Source organism: Ochotona curzoniae, unplaced genomic scaffold, assembly GCF_017591425.1.
Source record: "Ochotona curzoniae isolate NIBS_2020 unplaced genomic scaffold, NIBS_Ocur_1.0 contig_2688, whole genome shotgun sequence".
NCBI lineage: Eukaryota > Metazoa > Chordata > Mammalia > Lagomorpha > Ochotonidae > Ochotona > Ochotona curzoniae.
In genome coordinates this window covers 23,763,559-23,789,909 of record NW_024465553.1, presented here as the reverse complement: position 1 = coordinate 23,789,909, position 26,351 = coordinate 23,763,559, and the positions used below count along the sequence as shown (strand labels likewise).

At 48.8% G+C, this 26,351-nt stretch overlaps 1 protein-coding gene across 1 annotated transcript in view; it reads left to right on the top strand.

Annotated features, from left to right (window-relative positions):
• The window catches only part of LOC121153035 (protein farnesyltransferase subunit beta), a 60,007-nt gene that overhangs the window by 6,004 nt on the left and 27,652 nt on the right, over nucleotides 1–26,351 (top strand). The window contains exons 2-4 of the mRNA XM_040975447.1: nucleotides 11,371–11,435; nucleotides 16,150–16,222; nucleotides 18,747–18,838. Of these exons, the coding sequence (XP_040831381.1) occupies nucleotides 11,371–11,435; nucleotides 16,150–16,222; nucleotides 18,747–18,838 (230 nt within the window). The remainder of the gene's footprint in view (nucleotides 1–11,370; nucleotides 11,436–16,149; nucleotides 16,223–18,746; nucleotides 18,839–26,351) is intronic.

The window sequence follows — 26,351 nt, the reverse complement described above, 5'->3', positions numbered from 1 at the left end:
CGACAGTCTCAGAGGAAGCCGCCTTGCCGGAAACTGTTGTTTAGAGTGGGCATTGCCCTGGTTTGCCTTTGGTTTGCCCTTGAACAGGGACAGAAGGCTTGTCCACTTGCCGTGGCAGCATTCAGTCAAGTGAGAATTCCAAAGGGGAATATAGTAAGAGAAGTATTAGTCATGCTGCTTGCCCTCGAAATCTTTTTTCTCTTAGAGACTATGCCTGAAACCATCGCACAGTGCCAAGTTCTGATTGCATCACACCAGGGTTCTAGGGCATGGAGGAGGCCGCCAAGGGCTGAGTCAGGGCAGGTTCTTGGAGAACAGGGAGCTGGTGTAGGTCTTTCATGGGTAAAGTTGGGGAACCTGCCCAGCAAGATTAGCTGTTACGAGGGAAGACCCAGACTGTACATGACCTGGGGCAGTCAGGGAGACACGTGCTGGAGTGCAGGTGTCCTTGGATGTGATGGATCTTAGGGGACTGGGGCAGGGGGCACTGGAGCATTGAGAGGCAGCCAAGTGTTAGGTACAGGCAAGCACACATCCCCAAGGAAGGGCCATCCTCACTACCCCTTAAAAAATCCTAAAATTTTTTTTTTAATCAAGTTGAAAATAGAATATTTCATAAAGTTCATGGAAACATGAAATTAGAAATAAGTTTAGTTTGGTGCTGAAAAAGTTTGAGGGGTTGTGGCCAGTGGGTTGAGCGTCCAGTTAGGATGCTCAGGCGGGTGTCAGGGACCCAAGCACTGAAGCTTCTGACTCCTAAGATTCGTTAACAGGAATGTGGGTCTAAAACAGAGCAGCTGCCGTGACCAGGACTGACTCCAGATGAACTCCGTCTGGGTCTCCCCTGTAGGTGGAGGGACTCGGATACCTGGGCCACCACATGCTGCCTCCCAGCATGTGCATTTGCAGGAAACTGCATTAGAAGTGGGGGCTTGAACCATTCACTCTGATATGGGATGCAGGTAACCCAAAGAGCAACTTCTCCAAAAACCGCAGCACTAATAAAAAAGGTCTTCTAAAGGTTAATTTGAATGACAGTCGACACATTGAAAGTATGATTTCATAGCCTTAGAAATAATTATTAAGTCTGTTTACTTTGTCATTTTATGCTGATACCACTAGCTAAAAACTCTATTTTGACTGGTTGCTTTAGGCTGCTGTGTCAATCCTAAGTAGTACTTTGTATTCAAAATACAAAGTATTCAGTGAAGAGGTAATTGTAAGTATTTGGTTACAAAGTGACTTTTTTGAGTCCAGCGTGGTAGCCCAGTGGCTAAAGTCCTTGCCTTGAGTATGCTGGGATCTTATCCTAGAAACCCCACTTCCCATCCAGCTCCCTGCTTGTGGCCTGGGACCACAGGGAGGATCGCTCAGAGTCTTGGGATCTTGCACCCATGTGGGAGACCCAAAGAGGCTCTGGGCTCTGGTTTGAGATCAGCTCAGCTGCAGCCATTGCAGCCACTTGGGGAGTGAATCAGTGGAGTTCTTTCTCTCCGTCTCTCCTCCTCTCTGTATATTTGACTTTTCAATTAAAAAAATAAATAAATCTTTTTTAAAAAGTGACTTTTTTCCTGAGGGATACTTTTTGAAGAATTTTGTGTTTTATTGGTTGCATTGGGATTCCTTTACTGGACTTTGAGCCATAACGTGATTCTGGACAGAGGATGTACTTTCTGGAACAATGGTCTTCCGGAGAGAAGGGGAGAGTTAGGAAAAAGGGAAACGATGCACCTGATATGGAAGTGGGTGTTTTGCGCAGACACGTGCATAGCTGTTACATCAGAGTGCCTGTTTGAGTTCCAGCTTGCTGCTGAAGCCCATCTTGGGAGGCAGCAGCTGATGGCCCTGTTACTTGAGGCTGCCACCCTTGTGATAGAACCCGATCAGGTTCCTGAGCCTTGGCCTCAAATCCTTGGCTAACTGTTGCAAGCATCTGGGGAGTGAACCAGTGAATGGAAGATTTGGATCTCTGTATTTCTGTCTCTGTCCTTCAAATAAAAATAAGTAAACTAAAAAATAATAGACATTGATGAGAGCTGAGGCTGGGGATAGGCTATGCCAGACTGAGCTGAAGCACCTGCTGGCATACTCGGGATCCAGGGCTGGGAATGGGCCTAGTAGGGAAAATTTGGAAACTCCTTTGCTGGGCTGCAGTTCCAGCTGGTGAGCATAGGAGCCAGGGCTGGGGGACAGATCTGACTGGGCAAGGCTGCAACACCCTTTGGAATGCATGTGGACTGGTGTTCGGGGTGGGCAAGACTGGGTAGGCCCCTGCACCAGTTGGCACTCATGAGAGCCAGAATGGATTTGGGGTGGGCTAGACTAGGCTGTGGTACCCACTGGTTTACATAAGAACCGAGCTGGGGTGGGCCAGACTGAACTGAGCTGCTGCATTTGTGGTGTTTGTAAAAGCCATATGGATGCAGGCCAACTGGGCTTGGTCCCAGCATTGACTGACTGGCAGGTGCCAGGACTGGGTACAAGTCATGTTAGGCTGTGCCATGTGTTCGGCTGGCAAATGCAAGATCTGGGGCGGGGAGCAGGCCTAGTAGGGGTACTTTGGGCACTTGCCTGCTAGTGTGCAGCTCCCACTGGTGAGCATGAGAACCATGGTTTCGGGTGGGCTGGGCTTAGCAAGGTAGCAGTACCCACTAGCATATGTGCAGCTGGGTCTGGGGATGGGTCAGGAGGAGTTAAGCCACAGCACCCATGGGCATGCACGAGAACTGGATGGCATGTGGAATGGTCCACATCCCATCACATACTGGCATGCACAAACTGGGGCTGTGGGCCTGGTAGGGGTTATTAAGGATTGCCTCGACTAGGCTGTGACACCCAATGGTGTGCATGAAGTTCAGGCCTTTGGTGGGCTGGGCTGGGCTGGACTAGCTTGTATCACCCATAAGTTCATGTGAGAGAGGGTGCTGCAGGTGAAATTGACCAGGCAGCTGTATTCACCAGTGTGTTGCCTGATGCAGGTGACAGACTGAACCTGACTGTGCACTGGGTGGCGTACACAAGAGTCAAGTCTGAAGTCACTCCAGGCGAGGTTTCTTGGGGACTTTCTAACTAGATCGCTGTACTCAAAACCTGGCCTTAAGGAAAATCACAATGTGTGTGGTCCAGCCTGGAATGCATATATCGGGACTTGGCCACAGTCGCTGATGCCTGTTTAGTGGACAGCATGTCCAGATGCACACGGGGGACATGACAGCCAGTTCATCCAGGCCAGTGGAGGACACTTAGTGCCTCGTCAGAGGATGGAAAGCAGAACAAGTTGGACAGTTGTCCTGGCCAAGCCAGCAGCATGTTCCTGGACCTGTGGATTTGCTAAGGTGGACTTGATCAGCCAATAGACCTTGGAAAGATTTTCCCATCCCTGGGGCAACAAAACCAACAACTTCTCAGAACCATCAAAACCAGTCAAGTAACAGCCTTGGACACTCTTCCCCACACCAGGGTCTCTGAGGCATCAGCAAAGGACCATCCCTCATCCCAGGTGCTGATGTAGTCTGAGGTAAAGAGGGATCCCCTTTCGCTCCTCCCCCGTGGACACAGGAGAGGGAAAAAAAAAGACAAAGCAAATGTCCCACCCACCTTCTTCCATACCTGAGCCTCCCCATCCAAATTGGAGGCCCACATGGGTGTGCATCCCTCTCAACTATAGATACAAAATATAATACATTTTTAAAGAATAGAAAACATAAAAATAGAAAAAATAAGTTAATAAAATTGTTTTAAAATTGACAGATGCATTGTGAGTTTGACTTTAAGTAGAAATTCTGACAGCAAGTGCCACATTCTGTCAGTTTTTATCGTTCATTGATGAACAGGACATTCAGTAGTGACACCTCATTTACACTTTCATCGTCTGCAGGTTTAGGTTCTCAAGTTCAACCACACTCTGATAATACTAAGTGAAAAATTCCAGAAATAAAGAATTGTTTTTTTAAAGGTTCATTTATTTTTATTGGAAAGGCAGATATACAGAGAGAGAGATCTGTCCGCTGCTTCACTCCCGAAGTAGTCACAATGGCCAGAGCTGTGCCAATCCAAAGCCAGGAGCCAATAGCTTCTTACAGGTCTCCCACATGGGTACAGAGTCCCAAGGCTTTGGGCTGTCCTCAATTGCTTTCCCAGGCCACAAGCAGGGAGCTGGATGTGAAGTGGAGGCACCAGGATTAGAACTGGCATCCATATGGGATCCTGGCACATTTATGGTGAGGAATTTAGCCAGTAGGCCACCATGCCAGGCCCCTCTCTGTATGTTTCTTACAATGATTTATGATTTTTCATGTTTCAGTTTAATCAGCCTGGAATTTTATTTGGAAAGGCAGATCAGATTAATGGGGAGAAGGCAAAGCAGAGACAAAGATCTTCCAAATGGCCGCAACATCCAGAGCTGAGCCAATCTACAACCAGGAGCCAGGAGCTTCTTCTGTGTCTCCCACACAGGTGCAGGGTCCTAAAGCTTTGGGGCCATTCTCTACTGCTTTCCCAGGCCACAAGCAGGGAGCTAGAAGGAAAATGGAGCAGCTAGGACATGAACTGTTGCTCATGGGATCCCAGTGCTTGCAAGGCAAGGATTTAGCCATTGAGCTATTGTGCCAGGCCCAATCTAGAATTATTTTTAAGGGTAAGTAGGAAGCTAGCTTTTCTCCCAGTAACATTGATACTAGATTTTATATATACTAATTTTACATGTATGCTTAAGCCTTGGAAGCTCTTTCATGACAAATGCTTCAATGAGGAGGGTTCCTAAATCCTATAGTGCAATAATGATAAGCACCTGGCTTTTGAGTGAGGTGGGGTTAAACTGGCTCTTCAGGCCGACTGGAAAAAGCTGTTCATTTTGCCTTATGATATGAACTTAATTTCCTTTAATTATTTTTTTTAAAAGTTTACTTTTATTTACTTGAAAGGGGGAGCAGGGGGAGGAGGAGCCCTTCTAGTGGTCTACAGTCCAGATGCCTGCAGTGGCTGGGGAAGGCCAAGCCAGGGTCTCCATGTGGGTGATAGAGACCCAAGGATGTGGGCCGTCACCTGCTGCCTCCCAGGCTGCTCACCAGCAGACAGCTGGGGTGAGAAACAGCCAGCATGCAAAAAAGCTAGTTACTCTGACATGGGATCCAGGTCTCTAAACCCCTGCGCCAAACACCTGTGCCTGGACTTCATTTTTCTTGATTGCTTCTAGAAACAACTGATACGAAAAGAGTTGCTTCTACAACGGAAAGTGACAGGAAGGTTGCACTGGGAGGGTTTTAAATGTGGGTGCTTGGGCGCCCGGCATGCAGCGCTTCTGCTTTAACTGGCCTGAAGCGGGGGCGGGGGGAGGGAGAGGATGTGTGTGTAGGTGGGGAGAGGGTGTACAGAAGCTTCCAGGTGGGTCTGATGTGCAGCCCAGCTTGAGAACTTCCGGGACCCCTCATCCTGGGTTTTGGCATTAACAGAGAGGGTCATGGTGGGATAAGAAGAATGGGTTGTATCTTGTTGAATCTCAGGGTTTTCGGGGGGGTAGAACCGTGTTCTCTCCCATTTCTTAGTTCAGAGCTGCAATAAAAAAAAGGTGGCTTAGCAAGAGAAGAGCAGGCACGCTTACCGACATGTACTTGCACACCTCACGGGATTGGGCAGATGACCTGGGGAGCAACGAGGGAATCTCGACACAGGGGCTTGATGTTGAGGTCTGACTGCCGCCTTCCGCTGCCACGAAGGCAGCAACGTGCTGAGGAGGCTGGTCCTGGGGAGGTGGCCTGCAAAACCCGCCAGCGTACCCAGGCTCGGCTCTTGCCTTCCCTACCGCTCAGGCTCTCAGTGTTTGAAGTTCTCTTTCTCTTCCTGGTGCAGAGAAAGGCAGATCCCACAAGTGCAGCCACATTGGAGAAGCAGCACCCTTAACTGTCAGTTTCCTTTTTAGAAGCAACTGTTTTCATATCAGATGCTTCTAGAAGCCATAAAGCAAACTAAGTTTAGGGACAGGTGTTTGGGCATCCATGTCCGAGAATTCTTTTCTTGATGTAAATTGGTAAGTTACAAATTGCCACTCTGCTTTCAGAGACAGGTGTTTGCAGAATGTTTGATGTTGCTGGAAATAACCAGCTGAAAAGAAGCCTTAGGCAAAGAAGCTGGTCGGGGTTGGCACATTACAGTTCCCTACAGTCCTATTTTGGGTGTCTTCTAATCTGCCACACACCCGAAATAGTGGGTGATTTGTTCAGAAAAGGGTACTGTGTGTTGCAGCATTTAAGAAATGTTTGTTGTCTTTGTTTCTCCTTGACTGGGAAGTTTGGTGAGCAATTTAAAAGCCCCTACCAAGCAATTGTGAATGGAATAAGTACTCCCTGGATTGGAATCCCTCACGGCAAGCTTCTGAACTCGAGTTCAGCGGCTGTTGTCGCACGACCCAAAGCCTGCCATGATGTCTGCCGTGCTAACGGGCATGCATCCTCTGGAGGACCTGCTTAAAGACGGTCAGGGGAGCCCCCATCCCGGAGGTGGGGGGATTCTGAGTCTGTGCGTCTACACGTAAGCACGCCTGGGAATTCTAGCAAGTGTAGTTTGGTTTAAAGAGAATTTGCTTCTGGGCTAGCTTCCTGACGATGTTAGTGGGTGGTGTCTTCACTTGGCAGTTCTTTAAACAAGCTGTTTGTTTCAGGGGCATGACTGAGCAGGAAGCAGGCTTCTCCAGGGCAGGAGTCTTTGGCTCTTGTGTTTTTGGGGGAATGTTTCTAGACTCCAAGGCACAGAGAAAAGATGAGGAAATGTTAACTGAGAATTGTTTCCTAAGCTTTCACGTAATGATAGTGCATTTGGATGTTTTCCTGGGAGCTCCCAAACACAGCAAAGTCAAGCGAATAAGTCATGAATATCATTATGCTCACCATCTGGATTCTTTTGACATTTTCCATGCTTGGAAAAAAATTACATATTGATTCATCTATTTGTTCTTCTATTCCTCTTTTTTTTCTCATGAATTTCAAAATAAATTATAGCTATCAGTATACTTATGCATATTTCAGTAGCATATCAACTAGAGTTCTTTCTTTTTCAAGTTTAAAATTGACACATGATAAACTCTATGTGTCATAAGTGTATGTTAGTATTGCATGAGTTTGACAGGTGCACATAACTGTGGAACCACTCTGTCAAGATACAAGCCACCTGGGTGGGTGTTTGCCATTTGGGACATACCTGGTGAAGTCCTTACTCTGCTTTCCAATCTAGCTTCCTGCGGGGGGAGGTGCGGAGGACGGTGGCTAGGAAATGGAGGGCGGTGGCTGGGGAATGGGGGACGGTGGCTGGGGAATGGGGGACGGTGGCTGGGGAATAGAGGGTGGTGGCTGGGGACTGGGGATGGTGGCTGGGAATGGAGGGCGGTGGCTGGGGAATGGGGGACGGTGGCTGGGGAATGGGGGACGGTGGCTGGGGAATAGAGGGCGGTGGCTGGGGACTGGGGGATGGTGGCTGGGGAATGGAGGGCAGTGGCTGGGGAATGGGGGACGGTGGCTGGGGAATGGGGGACGGTGGCTGGGGAATAGAGGGCGGTGGCTGGGGACTGGGGGATGGTGGCTGGGGAATGGGGGGCGGTGGCTGGGGAATGGGGGACGGTGGCTGGGGAATGGGAGGCGGTAGCTGGTCTGTGCTACTCATGTGGGAGTCTGGATTGAATTTCTTGCACTTGGCTTCATGCCTGGCTGTTGGACACTTAAGGAGTGAACTGAGATCTGCCTTTCTGTCTGTCTCTCTCTCTGTAAGACAGAAGCTTCTTCGTGTGTCACCCTAGTTTGTCCCCATACCTCTCCTCAGAGGCAACCAGTGTCTGACATTGTTTTAATAGATTAGTTTTGCCTCTTCTGGAATACTATCTAAATGGATTACCACAGCTTACAGTCTCTTGTACAAAGCCTGTTTTGCATAGCATGCTTATGAGACGTCTGTTCATATTGCACCTGTCATTAATCGTCCCTGTTCAGGTAGCCAAAGAATATTTCTGTAAATATGATACAGGTTTTTAAAAAATTTGTTCTTTAGCAGTCTGTTCTGATGGTGGACCACTGAGCAGTTTCTGAACTGTGGCTGTTATGAATAATGCAGTTAGAATGTTTATATAGAAGTCTTTTGGGGCATAAGTTTTGTTTCTCTTGGGTAAAAACCATAAAAATTAAATTGCCAGATTGTAGAGTAGGTGTGTTTTTATTATTATTTGTAAAGATTTGTTTATTTTTATTGGAAAGGCTTGGAGAATGAACTTGGAGAATGAACCATCAGATGCAAGATCTCTCTCTGTCTCTCCCTCTTTCTGTAACTCTGCCTTTCAAATAAATAAACTAAATCCTTAAAATTTTCCAAATTTCCTTCAATTTGTTATGATAAAAATCTTTTTAAGTTATAGGAAAATTGGTAGTATGTTTTACTGTCCACTTAATCTGCCCCAAAGGAACTTTGAGAGGATACATTTGACTTTTGTAATCATTTTTAATTATTTGAAGGCAGGAAGACACAGAGAGAAATTCCCCAAATGCAACAGCTGGAACTGGATCAGGTTGAAGCCAGGAGCCTCAATCCCATTCCACGTTCCTGGTTCCTGAGTTCCTAGCTTTGACCTGCTGTGGTCATTTGGGAAGTGAACATGTGGGTGCAAGATCTTCCTTCCTATCTCTCTGCCTTTTAAGTCAATAAGTCTTTTTTTTTTTTCTTTAATAAGAGATCTCAAAGAGATCCAAGTACTTATAATCAGAATAATAATGATGAAGTGAATTTATAATAAAGGCAAAGCTGGTCGTTTCCTAGAGCGTGGTGATGAAGTGCAGTTCACCAGGTACAGGTGCATTTCTGTGGCAAGACAGGACGTCTGCCACTGTTTACTACAAGTTAAATGCTTCATCTCCTGAGCTGCGAGATAGCCTGGTGAGGATGGAAAAAACCAAGGAGGGATTCTAGCCAGTGTGTGTAACTGCATGTTTTGTTTGTTTTGATGTGTGTGTTTTGCCAGATCCAGAACTCTCAGACTGTGTTCAGAATTTCAAGAGCAAATCTCTTGGGAATAAGTCTTGGTGACTAATCCTGGCAGTCCTTCTGGTCGCATTTCCGTGGAGTATCGTTTCTGAAACGGAGCCGATGCTTGAGGCTGTCATTTCCTCACCCAGGAGGACCGAATCATTTTCATTCACACAGCTAGGAACTGTGTGTCCAGGGGAAAGGAACCTATGGGCCTAGGCATTGTATGCTTTTATGCTTGTGCTAACTTGTTTCTTGGGTTTTTTGAAGCAATTTATTTTTAAATTATTTATTTTTAAAAACTTATTTGTTTTTATTGGAAAGGCAGGTTTACAGAGTGAGGGAGAGACAGAGAGGAAGATCCTTCACCTGTTGGTTCACTCCCCAAGTGGCTGCAACAGTCAAACCTGAGCTGATCCACAGCCAGGAAGCAGGAAATTCTTCCAGGTCTCTCACGTGGGTGCAGAGTCCCAAGGCTTTGAGCTGTCCTCTCCTGCTTTCCCATGTCACAAGCAGGGAGCTAGATGGGAAGTTGAGCAACAGGGATACAAATTAGTGCCATAAGCGGTCCCGGAGCATGCAAGAAAAGAACTTGAGCCAGTAGGCTACCGCGCCGAGCCCTTTTTGAAGCATTTTAAATTCTTAACCAGATCCTCCATCCAGCTCTTGCTTGAGAACACATCAGAGCATCTCCTAAAATCAAATATAAATGAATGTCAGGCTAGTTGCCATTTTATTTTTAATTTTTTATGTATTTATTTGAATGGCAGATAGAAGATGAGAGAGAATCTTTCACCTGCTGGTTCACTCCCCAAATGCCTGCAATAGCTGTGGCTAGGCCAGGTTGAAGGCAGGAGCCACGTGGGTGGCAGGGAGCCACATACTAGGGCTGTCACCTGCTGTCTCCCAGGTGTGCTAGCAGGAAGCTGGACTTGAACCCAGGTACTGTGACATGAAGTGCAGGCGTTGGTCCACTGATGGACCAACCAGATTTCCTTGCGTAGTGGCCATTTTGGATGAGTCTCTTCACGGCTGCCTTCATCATCACAAATCATTCTCGCACATTTGTCAACAGGACCAGAAACGCTACTGCAAAGGATGTTTCAAGAAATAAATTTCCCAAGGAAAAAGGATCGCATGGCTTGAAATCTCCGGGAGAGCATGCCTTATGCCGTGGATGAGGTGTGCTGGTGCTGAGAGCTGCCTGGTTTGATGCTTTGTGTGAGGGCCCATGGAGTCCTTTGTGTTGCGTTGGCCCCTCTGTGCTGTGCCTCTGGTGTTTTGACAGTTGATATTCTTTCCTTGTCTCTTAGACAGGTCTTAACATTTTTCCTTAGACTGTTCAATCCGACATCAAGAATGGTAGCACTTAGTGGGAATGAATTGAGTATATAAAGGTGGCCCACCAACTTCAGAGAACAGGCAAGAAATAAATATTTTCAGTAAAGAAATTTTAAAAAAAATCTTCGTGTTCCCCTCTTCCTTTCTAAATTCTCGGAACCTGTTAACAAAAGACAGATTCACAGAAGAAAAGCAAAAAACCCTACTGCCAACTTAGCTAGAGTTTTAGTGGAACCACAAATAAGGTGGTGGGCAAGGGAGCCAGAATAACTTTAAACTTTCTTTATTGGTTAGGTCAACTTTCACGCTGTTTTCTTTTCTTTTCTAAAAAAAAAAGATTTATTTATTTTTATTACAAAGTCAGCTATACAGAGAGGAGGAGAGACAGAGATCTTCCGTCCGATGATTCATTCCCCAAATGACCACAACGGCCGGTGCTGTGCCGAACTGAAGCCAGGAGCTTCTTCCAGGTCTCCCACACAGGTGTAGGGTTCAAAGGCTTTGGGCTGTTCTCAAATGCTTTCCTAGGCCACAAGCAGGGAGCTGGATGGGAAGCGGGGCTGCCGAGATTAGAACTAGTGCCCAAATGGGATCCCTGGGTGTTCAAGGCAAGGACGTTAGCCACTGGACCATGGCACCAGGCCCTGCGCTGTTTTCAAGACTGCTCTTTCTGGCACCTGTAGTTTCACAAAATAGTGCTGAAGGTCCCAGGCCAATTTTGAGGTGGCAGAACCTGGTTTTCTTGCCCACGTGAAAGGAATCTGTCTTTATGTCCTCCCCCAGTAACTGACTCCCGGGATCCATTAGTTGGGATGTTGTGGGTTCTGTTACTGGGAGAAGTCAGCTGCAATGCCCATAGGCTGCAGGGTCCTCCCTTGTCCTTGCCCTCTCCCTGTCCACAGGCTGCCATCCTGTGGAGCCCTCAAGCCTGTGGAAGCACGAGCCCACAGCAGCGCATCCTGCCAGCAGGAAGGGCAGGTGAATGGAAGTCTCATCTCTGTTTTTTTTCTCTCTCTCCCTTGTCCTTTCCAGGCAAAAGTAGAAGAAAGGATCCAGGAAGTCTTCAGTTCTTACAAGTTCAACCACCTGGTACCAAGGTAAACCATGGCTGGGGGCTGGGAGGGAACATGGCTCCAACCTGGGAGCGCCATCCATTCCGAGCACAGGGGAGCCTCTGTTGCCCAGCTGGCGATGACCTGGCCTTGGGGTCCTCTGACCTCAACTTTGCATCTGTTAGAATCTTGGTCAGGTGTGTCCACTTCCTCAGCATCCTAGCAGGACTGACCGCTGAGGCCTAGGGATTCAGGCTTTTGTGTTTGGAGGGTTTCCCTCTGTTATGTTGCAGAGGGAAGTGAAGTCCAGTATGGCAAAGGACGAATTCCTTTGACATAAATCATTATTTGTCTGGGGAAAAGACGTAAGAGCTGCAAGCTTCTCCCAGCCTACTCTTTGTAATGGTACAACAGATTCCAAGGGTGCGATTTCAAGTGAGAAATAGAGCACCTTTGGTTTGCCTCTTCAACGTATTTGTAAGTTGAAGTCCTGTAGGCCCTTTGAGGTCAGAAAATCCAAAAAAGGGAAATATGAGAACTTTATTATTTAACTTGAACCTTTGTCTCTCTCTCTCTTATTTTATTTATTTGAAAGGCAGTGTTACAGAGAGAGGGAGAGACAGAAAGATCATTCTTCCACCCACTGGTTCATTCCCCAAATGGCTGCAACAACAAGAACTGGGCAGGTCCAAAGCTAGGAGCTTCTTCTGGGTCTCCCTGTGGATGCAGGGGCCCAGGCACTTGGGCCATCTTCTGCTGGTTTCCCAGGCATGTTAGCGGGGAGCTAGATCAGAAGTAGAGTAGCCAGGACTCAAACCAGTGCCCATATGAGATACCAGCACCACAGACTCTTCACAGTTCACACCACGGCTTCCTGCCGGGTCTTCACGAATAGTCCTTTCCCGCGTGGAGGTTCCCATTGCGTATTCATCACCACAGCCCATGCACAGCTCTCTCCAGCATCTTGCCTTGCACTGCCTGGGCAGAAAGGACTGGCCTTTGCCCCCAGCTCACCAACCTGTCCTCAACCCCAGGGACTCTTGTCCCCTCTCAGATGTCATGTGCATACATGGATTGTGGCCCTGGGTTCCTGCCTTGACTCCCGTCCCCACCCTGATCCACTGAGTGTGGCGCTGGAGGCGGAACCACAAAATGCCCAAGCCAACCTTATCTTTCCCATGCCAGGAATATTTTAGTGACTTTTTTAAAGATCCATTTTATTTTAATTAGGAAGGCAGATTTACAGAGAGAAAGATCTTCTATCCACTGGTTTACTCCCACGTGGCTATAATGTCTGATGCTGAGCTGATCCAGAGCCAGGAGCCAGGAGCCTCCTCTAGATGTCCCACATGGGTGCAGGGTCCCAAGGCTTTGGACCATGCTCCACTGCTTTCCCAGGCCACAAGCAGGGAGCTGGATGGAAGTGGAGCAGCCAGGACCCGAACTGGCGCTCATATAGGTCCTGGTGTGTGCAAGGCGAGGACTTCAGCCACTGAGCCATCACACCAGGCCCTTTAGTGACCCTTTTTATGTTTTTAAAAAGATTTATTTATTGGAAAGGCAGAGTGACAAAAAGGAGAGACAAGAGGAAAAAAATATAGCTTCCATCTACTGCTTCACTTCTTAAAGGCTTGCAACAGCCAGGGCCAAGCCACTTAAAGCCAGAAACCAGGAACTCCATCCAGGGCCCCCCACACAGGTGAGCACAGCCCAAGTATTTCATCTGTCATCATGTACCTCCCAGGTACATTAGCAGGAAGCTGGATCAGAAGTAGTAGCTGAGGCTGATACTGTGCTATAGTAGATTTAGCCTCTGCCTGCAGTGCTGTCATCTCATATGGGTACTGGTTCAAGTCCTGGCTGTCCCACTTACAATCTAGCTCCCTGCTAATGTGCTGGTAAAGTACAGAAAGAGAGCCCAAGTCCTTGGTCCCCTGCACACTCACATGGGAGACCTGAAAGAAGCTCTAGGGTCCTGGCTTCAGACCAGCCCAGCTCTGGTCTGGCCATTGTGGCTATTTGGGGATTGAACCACTGGGTGGAAAATCTCTCTGTGTGCCTCTCCTTGTTGTTTTATAAAATCTGCCTTTCAAATAAAAATAAGTAAATCTTAAAAAAAAAAAAAAAAAGCAAAAAAACAAAAACCAGAGCAGCCAGTGCTGGCAGCAGCACTCCGACATGGGATGCCAGTGTCCTATGCGGCAGCTTCAGCCCATCCTGCCACCATGTCTGCTTAGTGAGTCTTTTAAAAACAAACCATTTTGCCTTTTGTTAAAGCACAGCTTTAGTGATTACACTTCTCGTCTGACACAGTCCACACAGGTGCGTGTACCATTCAGCGGTTTAAGTCCTCGTATAGTCACAGAGCTGTGCGACTGTCACCATGGTTAATTTTACCTTGGAAAGAAACCCTGTAGCGCCACCCTCGCTTCTGCCTTCCCCCCAGCCCGAGGTCACGCCATCTCTCCCGGCCTTTGGCAACCCCTCATCTGCTTTCTGTGTCTGGATTTGCCTGCTCTAGACCTTTCAGACGGACGGAGTCGTGCAGTAAGTGGAGTTCCGTGGTTGGCGGCTTGTGCTTGGTATATGGGTTGTGGTGTGGGGACGCTGGCTTTCTCCTGCTGGGAGATCTCATGCTCTCAGTGCTCCTGCAGGTCGTTGGGGCCTCACCCCTCTGGACCTTTCCTGTCTCCTTTCCATCTGCTCGCCCCCTTGTGCTTCTGCTCCCTCCAGGCAAAGTGCAGGGTTGCCTGGTAACTTCCTGTTGCCCGAGTAAGTCAGGTCCTTCCGGTCTGGGCCTCAGCGCCGTGCCCTCTGGGAAGGCTCTTCTGCTCCTACGAGCCTGTCCATGTGCTTAGCCAGCCGCCTTTGCACGCCCCCAGGTGCAGGGTTTATCAGACAGGGCTCTCTCTGTATGCCGGTCCCTTGTCTGTGGCCACCTCTGCACCATGCCCTGGGGATAGTCAGTGCCTTCCTGGAACTGGACCTCTCCAATAGAGAAACGGAGTGGGCCTTCTCCTTTCCTTAGCAGCCTGTCCTCACCGCCAGCCCTGGGGGCTCCCAGCCTCCCTGTGGCCCCTTGGTCTTGCTGTGTCTACCTCTGTGGAATTCCTCCCTGCTTGCCTGGGGCCTGGGCCTGGCATTGCCCCCACCCTTCCCTCCCCCTCCCTGCTCCTAGCCCTTCCTGTTCCAACTTAGCCTTGCTGTTGTCACCACCTACGCGTGTGCAGAGAAGTCTTCCATGCTACTTATTTGTAGGTGGTACCTGGTTTTGCTCCTGAGTTCCCCACGTTGTCCTTGGCCATAGCTGCTGTCATTCAGCAGGATCCCTGAGACCAGGTGGTTTGGTTGATAGGGGTTTCCGCACCAGGTCTGAGAGCGCTCAGCTGCTCAGCTCCTGAAAGTGCTGGAAACCTTGTGGAATGTGATGGCAGCTCCCTCCCGCCACCCCAAGCTGGGTGCTAACCCCTCGTGACCTTAAAGTCTTCGCCACCTTGGGGATCCAATCTCAGTGTGCCTTTCGGCGGGGACAGGCTGTACTCAGACCTCTGCATGTGTTTCCAGCAGCTTCTCCTGCACTTTCAGGTCCAGAAGTTGACACATTACCCCAGATGCCTCTGCTCCAGTCACTTCCTCACAGCTTATCACCCCGTCTTGGTGCCCCCATCTCTGCCCAGTGCAGTGCATTTGCCAAGATCAGTTTTAAACACGTGCAGCATATCTGGGTGCTTCCTCGGAAGCACAGCTGTGGGCACTTGCTCTTTAGCTCAGAAACCTTCAGGTTTCTTCTGCCTTCTTCATCAAGTGAAAATTTGTTAGTGTCTCAGATCCCTTAAAACTGCCTTGGCCAACATTCCTGCATCCCCTTTCGTTATGGAGGCCCGATCCCCCCACCTGCCACCCCTTTGCACACTTTACTGCGTGATGCACCAGCTTTGGAAACTTGAACGAAGATGTTCTCCCTCTGCCAGGGCCACCCCCCTGAAATCCTGCCGTTTTATCCTCCACACTTTGCTGTTCATCTCTCTCTTCAGGAAGTGCCTTGTTGCACTGACCCATCGTACCCTTGTGGCATAGCCATTTGTGTACTTTCCGTATTTCCAGGACTGAAGTGAGCTGGGGAACGTGTTTGGGAATAGAGACTCTGTGATGGATCTGACTCTGAGCGCAGTGCAGTGGAGGGAGTTGGGCAAACATTTGGTCACTTCACCTCTCTGACATCAGCAAGCATAGTGAATATCCTGCATGCTGGGCTTTTCCCCTTCCTTCCATGCCCACGCTGACCCCTCTGTGACACTGCGCAGGTGGCCACGGGCGGCACATTCCAACTTAAAGCCAGTATTGCTGATGTCAGTTCCCCAGCTGCGGAGTCCACACAGTCCTCTGGCCAGGGCCACAGGTCAGCATGTGGGAGGTGGAATTTCAGGGGGGGAATTCCTGTCCTGTGCTGGGTCACAGGGGCACTTGCTGAAGCCAGTAGTCACTGCTTGGCTGCATGGGCCCATCGTGGCTTTTTCAGGTGGACACCTGTGGGAAGGCTTCTCTCTGGACACATCCTGATTTGCAGACACTTAGAGATGCCTGTTCTCTTTTTCTCTGTCTCTGGGCTAGTGGCCCTTTTGGAGCTGAAGAACACGCTGGCTGCCATTATAGCAACTGTTGGGGGGTGTCGCCGGCTGAGCATGCAGCGTGCACGCTCTTCCGGTAGCGTGGCTGCCTCTGCTGGTGGGACAAACTGACGAGCTGTTTGTCTTTCCAGGCTTGTTTTGCAGAGGGAAAAACACTTCCACTATCTGAAGAGAGGCCTCCGGCAGCTGACAGACGCCTATGAGGTGAGCACGCTGCCCAGGAGCCACGCCCCATTGTCCGTTGTGTCCTTGTCCATCGGCTCTCCCTAAGCAGAGTGACTGCCAGGCCTGACCCGCTGCCCTGCCAGGAGCCCGAGTGAGGTCACTGAACTGGGCCTCCCTCTTCCGAAAGGGGCAGGACTGGGCCCTTCCCATCCTGCCATCCCCCCAGAGCACCTGCAGCTCTGGGGTTCTACACACTTCATCTTCTCAGACCCTTTTGATAGCCGGCCGAAAGCCTGGTTGTCCCTGACCCTGTGCCCTGATAACAGGAGTAGGGAATGCCTAGGCTGTATAAGACCCACAAAAGCATCCTGTCTGGCCCTGCCAAGGGGGCACCTGAGATGCAATAAATTTATAGCAGGCTAATTTTTAAGTTGATAATTTTATACGGCGCATGAAGGTGATATAAATACCCAGATAGGTTCCCTACCCTTTACCTTATCAACTGGTTTCATTTTGTATTGGCCACGGACAGTGTGCCAGGGTCTCCCAGAAATCTATGACAAATGCATATGAGGAGGAATTCCACGTGGCTTTCTTGCTTTCTTGCATCACAATAAGCTGCTCATTAAATCCCCTTTTCCATGAACTTTTTGAAAGGCCTTAGTAAGAAATTCAGAGAGTACTGCTTTGTGGTTTTGCACATGGTTCACAAACTTAGTGCGGATCTCCAAGGACATGCTGCAGAGCCACGGGCTCATGGAGAACCTCAGCGCTGTGGCGGTGGTGGCGGTGGTGGCCGGGCAGTCCTGGCGTTGGGAATGGATGTGAGTGGCAGGGACGGGGGGAGGGGAGCAGGCTGGTTCTCATCTTCCCGCTGCTCCCACGTCACACGGGGCAGCTCTATCCCGCAATCTGTTTCCGTTTTCTTTGGTCTTCCTCTGTGACCCTTGGAGGCTGGGATCTGCCACCTCAGGTACCCGAAGGGTCCACGCAGGCAGCATGAGTGAACGAAGGGGGTGAAGCAGAAACCCAGGCCAGTCAGGAGCCACATGTGCCCTGTGCCCACCCCACTCCTGCCAGTTGCTGTCCTCCCAGGGGTGCAGACCCAGGGCTTGCCAGGTCTTTTGAAACTTTTTTTTTTTCCAAATGAAGCTGAAAGTCCAGATTTTCTTAGTGACCCCTTTCACAGTGAAGTGTTTGCACCGAATGAAAGAAAACATATCTAGGGGCAAGGGTGTCCTGTGGGCCATTGGTTTTCAATTCTTGACTCAATTCAATTCCCTGATGGTGAGAACTCCACCAGCTCTGATGAGTTAATGCCACGGCAATGAACCGTTTTTTGAACCAAGTGCTGAAAGCTTACCGTGGATTCTCTCAGGACATCCTCCAGCCTCTGGATGAGAGAAGTCAGTGTTAAGTTTTCACAGTTAAGGAAACTGGTGTAGCAAGGTCAGATGGTTTGCTTACACTTAGTAAGTCAGCGAGAACAGGAACACTGAAATTCATATCAGTGTCTTCGGTCGTGCACCACCCCCCCCAGGGTGCCCCCGCATGGTGAGCCAGCCACATCATGGGCAGTCAGCACATTTTTGGTGAGAGCAGCTCTGACACTGGCGATTTCTATAATTCTGGGAAAAGATCAGTGTTTGGATCTCGTGTGTATTTTGAATCTGTCATACTGGGGCGGTCGTGCTGCCTGCTCTGTGTAGCCCTGAGTGCTCCACTACGATGGAGAGCTTGCATTAGCATCCTGCCCTGTTTACCCATCACCTTTAGAGGGAGGCCTGTCCCAGCTCCTCCGGGAGCAGTCAGCCCCTTGCATATACTCTCTCAAGGTTCCGTTCCTACCCACAATGGGGCCCACACAGACATTCGAGGGGTTTTTTTTAAAAGTTCATGGTAAATACATATTCTGAAAACAGGTTTGCATTGGTTTAAGTTTTTTTTTTGCACCAAAATAAGCTTGCTTTTAAATCCCGTTTTCTGCAAGCGTTATGAAACAGCCTTGTTTGTGCATGCGTATTTTATATTGTGGCTTATTTCTGAAACACATGAGGTAACTTGGCATCTGGGTGTCTACTCGATGCCTGCTTCTCCTACAGATAACCCCACACTTTTCCAGATCCCCTGCATCTCAGCAGCAGGTGCCAATGCTCCTTCTGCCTTGTGTCTGTGGTGTCTAGTACAGAGTTGTCATAGAACTATGCTGAGCTGGTGGCAATTGCTTTCTGAGGTTATCTATCCCCGTGAGCTATATCGAGCAGAAAATAGCCAACAGAAGACCTTCACTTCCTGGCGCATCAGCCTAACCTCCTGCAGATGCCTGGGAATGGCCCACGGGATTCAAGGTGAAGGGGTTTTGTCCCATGGTCCCTTTCACGTAGGTGGTCATTTCCACTGCCAGCAAGGGCCACAGAGCAAAGCGTCCTTCGAGCACTGACTGATGTGCTGCAACAGGGGAGTGGGGAGTGAGACAGAGGTAGCCTTGTCAGCAGTGTCTTGGAATGATTCTGAATAAGGAGTGTGTGTTCTCCCATCCCCTCCGCCCCCTTCTCTCTCACAGTGTCTGGATGCCAGCCGTCCGTGGCTCTGCTATTGGATCCTGCACAGCTTGGAGCTGCTGGATGAACCCATCCCCCAGATAGTGGCTACTGAGTGAGTCTGGCTTTGGGGGGAAACTTGGTGGGTACGCTGACAGTGTGTTCGGGACTTGGGGTTCTTTCCATCTCTGTGACACACACACACACACACACACACACCAGAGAAACCCTTGCCCTCTGCTTAACCTCCAGCAGTTTCCTGAAACTCCTCCACTGTGGTGAGCTGGTGTGGGCAGAACAAGACTTTGAACTCTCCAGACGGTTCTGGTTGCTTCTGTGGCCTGTTCTTTATGCTTTTCTCTCTCTTTTTGAGAAAAGCTTTCAGCACCCACTCGGAGAGACAGGATTTTGTCAGAAAGCACAGCTTCTCCAGGTCAGCGTGTGCCAGCCCAGGCAGCAGACGTGCCTCCGGTGCCCATAAACACGTCCCGAAAGAGTCACGTAGTCCTTAAAGGGACTGTTTGCATGATGGCCCCAGAGCACAGACACCGTGACGGGCAGTGTGCTCAGCCTCCTGATTTATAGAGACCTGGGCGGCTGAGCCTCCCGCTGAGCTGCTGTGCGCAGGTGGCATCCTCAGAGCACCATCTCCTTCTCGGATGCACGTCATGCTTTCTGTCTTGAAGAACTGAACTCTGGTCCCCTCCTGGGAGTTGGAAAGGACAACCCAGGAACTGGGGTCCCAGAGAGTCCCAAGAGAAAGCAAGTAAGGGAGTGAGTGCATCTCCTTGGCCATGGCTGTTCTGGTTTCAATTCCTTGCTGTCGGAGGTTGGGACGGGAGAGGAGGAGGCGTGAGGTTCCTGAGCCAGGTTCTTTTTTTTTTTTTCTCTCTCTCTACAGCACAAGGAGGCAACTGTGCTAGGCCGCATGGGGGCTAGCCGGCGCCCCCTCCGTGGTCAGTGTCCCTGCCTCGGTCGCACTGTCAGGTCCACAGAACAGAACCACACATTGTCTCATTCATCCCGTCTTAACAATAACCTCTCATTCTTGCCTTCCTGAGATGGGTGTCTTGTGATGAATGAGAAAGATAATAAAGAATTGGGCTATTAACCCTTGAGACACAGGGATCCCTCAGAAATTGGTGGAAACTTGGAATCAAAAGACACACATTGCTATTGGGTGTAAGAAAAACAAAATTTGAAACCCATACCGAGTCTTTGCATCACTGGCCCTCCGGGGGAGAGGGCAGACCTCACATTGTTTTTATCCTCAGGATGCTGCCGTAAGCCCAGTGGCTTCCAGTGCTGGAAGTAGACTTGGACATAGTTTCTGCAGTAACAGAAATTTAATTGTTAACATAAAGGCCCGTGTGTTTCTGAAATGCCACTTGGGAGTTGGGGGTTGTTTGGGGAGCTTCCCCTCCCTCCTCGACCTACACAGTCAGGATGTATGCTAGGGGCATGGGAATGTAGAAAGGAGACAGCAGACCAAGAGGGAAGTTGGGATGTCTAGCAGGGGAGCGCGTGGGAAGCGCCCGGCTGGGAAGGGCCCTCCAGGTCTGTGTTCCTGGTTGCACAGTTGATGCTCTATGGTTCAGGCGTCTCCAAGACACAGTCAGAGCTGTTTGACAGCAACATCAGCTTGGGAGGAGAGAAGAGCTCCTTAAAGGGAGCATCACAGTCAGCCAGCTGGAGGCAACACCGTGTCATCCAGAGAGGGGTGGGCGCATGGCGAGATGCTCAGGCTGGCACTTGGGGCTCCTCTGTGCTGTCGCGGAATGCCTGGGTTCAAATCCTTGCTCTGCTTCTGATTTCGCCTAGAAGGCCCAGGTTCTTCAGACCCAACCGCCCGCCCCCCCCCGCAAGAGACTGGGATGGAGCTCCTGGCTCCTGGTCTCAGCCTGGCCCAGCTCTGGCTGCTGGGGGCATTTAAGGACATGAACCAGCAGACGGAAGATCTGTGTCACTGTCTCTGCCTTTCAAATACATAAATAAATCTTCAAAAATAAATGAAAAATTGTATTTAGAATCTATAGTACAAGACAAACAGTAAAACACTGTCCAGTTGTTAAAATTATATATATATAAATATATATGCATTTAAAATACATTTATGTAAGCAGAATTGAAGCAAAAGCAGTTAAAATGATTGAGATTTTTCCTTTTTTAAAAAAATGATTTATTTATGTTTATCTGAAAGGCAGAGTTAGAGAGAGAGGAGAGAAATCTTCCTTGTGCTGGTTCACTCCCCAGATGTCCAAAGTGGCCAGAGCTGGGCAGGCGGAAGCCAGGAGCCAGGAGCCTCTTCTGAGTCTCCCATGTGGAGGCTCTTACAGGAGCATTCCCAAGGAGCTGGATCAGAAGTGCAGCAGTGCCCAGGTGAGGTGTTGACTCTGCAGGCAGAAGCTTGGTTTGCTGTGCTACAGGAATTGACACTGTACGTGGGTAGATGCATTTCAAAAAGCCGAGCAGGATGCATACACTGGCGGCAATGATCATTTCGGAACAAAAGGATCAGGTTAAAAGTTGTTTTTAAATTTTAAGCTTGCTTGCATGTTGTGAAATATCTGCAAACAGCTGCCTGAAAAGCTTCACCTGCAGTTCTTCCGATTTAATGAACTTTTAAAGAATCACCTTGGTTTTTCCTTAGTGCAGTCTGTTTAGTTTTGTGCCTAGCTGGTCGTTAGTTCTGGTGCAGGTAATATTTGTGATGGATGGGGTCTTATAGCTCTGACTTCCAAGGATAGAACAGATTTTTAGTGAGATACAGAAATATGCTAATGAACTGCTCTAAGACCTAAGATTTTTTTTTTTCTTTTTAGGAGTGCCTGAAATAGAATATTGCCTTTGGTTTTGCACAGGGAAGGGAAAAGCCTTGAAATGTGCTCACTGGTTGTAGACACTGAAGTGACACAGAGGTGGAGTGGTTAGCTCTGTCGCTTCTGTTCCTGTGCTGTCCTTTCCCGTGGCCCCACACCGCCTCACTGTCCTGTTTTGTTCGCTCTTGTGCTTCTGTTTGTTTAGGGAACAGTACGATAAGCCGGGTTCCCTCTAGTGGACAAAGTTGCCTCCGTCAGCCACTGTGACTGCTGACCAAAGCCAGCAAAGCCAGAGTTTTACTGCTGCTCTAAGACCTTTCAAGAGTAGTACTTTTGTTTCCAGAGGTAGGGATTTAGCTTGCCTAGCTTATAGAACTCTATAAGCAGGTTTATATGTGTTTACACAAAGCAAATTATTATCTGGGAACCAGGGTGAGTCCATTTACTCTGCTTAATGGTTTTAGCATTGAAGGAAGTATCCTCTAATGAAAACACCATGCTTTGCTATTGAAAGCTGCTTTAGTGAAACACAGAAGCGCCACAGGGGGGGTAGTTAGGTCAGCTTCAAGGTTAGGTTTTTAACTTCAGAGTTACCTTAACTTGGAAACCATTGCAGGATTCTCAGCCTATAGAATTTTTCCAGGCATCACTTCAGATTTTGATACCTTAGCATTTTATTATTTCCTTTTCACAGTGTTATTTAATAGGGGCAGGTGCTTGGTACAGAAGTTAACATGCCACATCCCTTATCGGAGGGGCCTGGATTCACGTTCCTGCTAATAGCTCAGGTGGAGCAGGTGAGGGGCTGGGTCCCTGCGCCCCATGTGAGGGTCCTGGATTGGGTCTGGCTCCTGGCTTTTGGCTTGGCCCAGCCACAGCTGTTCAGGGCATTTGCGGAGTGAGTAAACCAGTAGAGAGAGGATTGCTCCCTGTCTGTGTCTCTCTCTGCACCTTTCAAACAATAATAGTAGTAATAATAATAAGGTTGTTAGTAGCGTCTCTTGCATAGCCCTTTGAGAGTTTCTTCTTTTGATTTTTAAATTAAAATTAATTTCTATGTGTCCTTCCACTGAGGACTTCATACCTAGGTATTGGGGGTGGCTTTTGTTTTGCGTGGCTTTTTGGCCCACCCACCCAGTGGATGTAGCTACAGGTGCTGCCCCTTGCCTCTGCAGCCCCAAGTGTCGGCAGTGCTGAGAGGCAGAATCCCTGCTCTGAGGTGGCAGCCTTTTGCTAGGCTGTCCTTCCCCCAGGAGCAGCCAGGTAGAGGATGGCCAGTGCAGGAGGAAGAATTCACCTGTTGGCTCCATGAACCATGCTGGCTTCCCGTCATCTGCTCAAGACACTGCGTGCTGCCCCTGGGGAGGGGCTGTCAGCCAGTGACGGGAAACACGGATCAGCCCTGGAACTGACGTCAGCCAGCTCTCCTCGGACTCTCTCTCCTAAGCCATCCTGCCCAGGGAGACCCGTTCCCACCACACACACTTTCCAAAGCTCTCCTCTTTCTGACTTAGCCCAGGCCTTCAGTCTGTCTGTGAGAACGGACTCCAGTGCTAAGGTCGTTTTCCTTAAGGTTGAATTCTTCTCCCTGGAAATCGCATCTCCATTTTTGTTACTTATGAGAAAATTTGTGTAATTTATTACCCATCATATACTTGAGGTATTTTGTTGTATAGCTTCTTCACTGTGATTGTCTATAATATTAAGTATGCTTTCATATTTAGCCATTTTTACACCTCTAATCTGAAATCCCTTTGAGTTGGAAAATGGAGGCTACAGCCAGATATTGTTCTGACCAATACTGAATTTATGTAACAAGCACTTTAAAAATGCGTTTATTTGAAAGGCAATTTTGTAGAGAGAGAGACAAACAGACAGATAGAAGGAGGTTTTCCATTCGCCTGTTCACTCCCCACATAGCCCCCACGGCTGGGGCTGGGCTGTGCTAGGCTAGAAACAGGAGCTTCTTCTGGGTCTCCCACCTGGGTGCAGGGGCCCAAGGGCATGGGCCATCCTCCTTTGTTTTCCCAGGTACGTTAGTAAGGAGCTGGATGGGAAGTGGAGCAGCTGGGAGTTGAACTGGCTGTGCTGTAATATTGGCCTTAGTAAGGGACTTTTTAAAAAATGTACCTATTTATTGTCATTTCTTACTGTAAAGGGGGGGAGAGAGAGAGAGAGAGCTGGAGAGAGATTTCCCTTCCCTTGGTTTACTCCTTGATTGTCAGCAACACTGAGGTTGGACCAGGCCAAAGCCAGATACTAGCAGCTCAGACTGTGTCTCCATGTCCATGGTAAGGACCCACGTGCCAGAGCCATCACCTGCTACCCCCAAGGTATGCATTAGCAGGAAGTCAGAACCTACAGTGGAGCTGAGTCCAGAACCCGGGCATTTTGAGTTGTGAGTTGAATGCCCAGACCAACGACTGCTGTTCCAAACGCCCATCCAAAAGCATTTTTGTTGTTATCATTAGCAGTTAGCAGACCTGAAGCTGTGGTCCGTTTTCTGCTCTTCTTAGCTGTTTTCCCATCCTGTTTCTATCTGAAGGTGCTTCCAAAAGCTCATGGAAAATGGAATTAAAAGATGCATTTGCTTTGGCTCAAAAACAAAACAAAAGGCTGAAATCCATGCATGAAGAGCCTTCAAAAAGTACATAAGAGATGCATATTATGAAAAAGAAAACTATATGGGTTTTACACTAATTTTTGTTTGTTTGTTTGTTTGTTTGCACCAACTTAAGCTTACTTCTTAATTCCATTTTCCCACTAATGATCTGAAGTACCTCAATATGCTTTAACCTCTGGCCCTAGCTCCCACCATCGCCGGATGTGAGATTTGCTTCCTGTACCTGATTCATTGCTTTGTTTGCACCAGCTCCTCATGTGTTCCTCTGCTCGTTTTGTAGTATGGGCTTTTTTTTACTGTACATGCTTTTTTGAATATAAATTTTATTTTATATAATGATTACATGGTAGATTCGGGTAGGAAGGATTGAGGTTTAGAGAAAATTGGGTGTACTCATTGCTTCCAAATTTGCTAGTTTTTCTTGTTTCTGGGGGAAAGGGAGAGACAAAGGGGGAAGCTACTGATGACTTTCCACAGTCCCAGTACCCAGGGATGAGCAGCCTCATATCAACCCAGAGTCTTAATGTGTGCATATTCCGAGGGTTCTGCAGGTGGTCTGGATAGTCCTGAAATGCTACCGATTTCACCGATCCGAGGATGATGTCACCCTGCCAGTGGCCATTGGCTCCATTCACGGAGACTTTTTTTTGCTGTGTGTACATGCTTTTGAATGCTTCCTGCAAGTCGGTGACAGTGACGTCCAGGGTGAACCACATTAGCTCAGTCCCAATAAACTTCCTCTACAGCTGGCAGCACACCACTGATGCTCTGCTTTGAGCAAGTGTGATGTACTCTTCCGTCATTGAATGGTAGAGTCGTGCTGTACTAGAACGTTCTGTGATGATAGACGTGTGCTGTGTATCTGTGCTGTCCGACCACTCTGAGAACTGCTAGTCCCATGCGATGATTGAACCCTGGGACTTCGGTGGCTAGGGAGCTAGCTTTTAAATTTTAAATTATAAAACTAAAGCAGCGTCACGTGGTGAGGGGCTGCCTATGGGGCTGTGCGGATCTGTCTCCTTGCCACCCAGTGTGTGGGTTGCCAGGGAGCTTGGAAGACCTGCAGGATCTCAGTGCTGTCTCATTCTGTTGAGTGAGAGCTGCAGTTTAACCAGCTCCCCCATCCCCAGTTGACTTCCAGACATAGTCAAGTTGGAGAAGCCTTGCTACCTGGCTGAACACTGGGCTCACGGGTGAGAGTTGTTCTGGGTCCCACTCTCAGTGATTCTGAGCTCAATGACGTGAGGTGTAGCCTTGGTGTTGTTTTTTTTTCACTTAGATGTTTCCCCAACAGGAGTCTATGCAAGAATAAATAAATAAATAAATAAATAAATAAATAAATAAATGGCGGATGATGGTCCAGCTTCCTGCCTGTGGTCTGGGAAAGCAGAGAAGGATGGCCCAGGGCCTTGGGACCCTGCATCCGCATGGAAGACCCTAAGGAGGAGCCTGGCTCCTGGTGATTTGGTGAAGCCTGCTTCTGCAGACTGGGACCACTATATTTTTTGGTGGTTTTTGTTTGTACTCTCTGTAGATTCTGATACCCAGGCTGTGAGTTTGACTATCCCTGATCCAGAAAAAAATACCTGGTCACTTGGTCAGGAATTGTCACGTAACCTAGAAATACCTCGCTGACCTTAAAGAACTTGGTCAGCTGGATCTCTTAGTCACCGCCTATCTAATTATGAGTGGGTTTGTGGGTACTGTTTTTTTTTTTTAACCACATGTGCCACTCTCAGAGTTTGCATGGTTCCTGCTTGTCAACTTCTATTCCCTGGTGAGTTTCTGGTCTCAAAGACAGGTGTCTCGCCCTCCCCCCGCCCTTTGGTGAGAAGGAAGTGTCATCAACATCCCGGTTTTTGGAACTGGGAGGAAGTCTGCTAAGGACAGCTGGCAGCTTCACGGTTCATTTAGCAGTCCCTTAAGGTGTTTGTTGGAAAGCCTCGGGATCAGAACGTCCTGTAAGATGGAAATGTGTGTGGTCGAGGGGCCGCCCCGCCCCACCTTGGTTCTCCAGCATAGCTCCAAAGACAGACGCAGGGCGTCAGCTGCGGGAGGTTGGCGGGGGTGCGACAGCAAGGTGTCTGGGACATTCAGATCCTCGCTCGCTCCAGCTTCGGGCTGCAGGGTCAAGAGTGTTGTGTTCACCGCAGTTCTATCTTAGGAGCCAGGGAAGGGAATGCCTA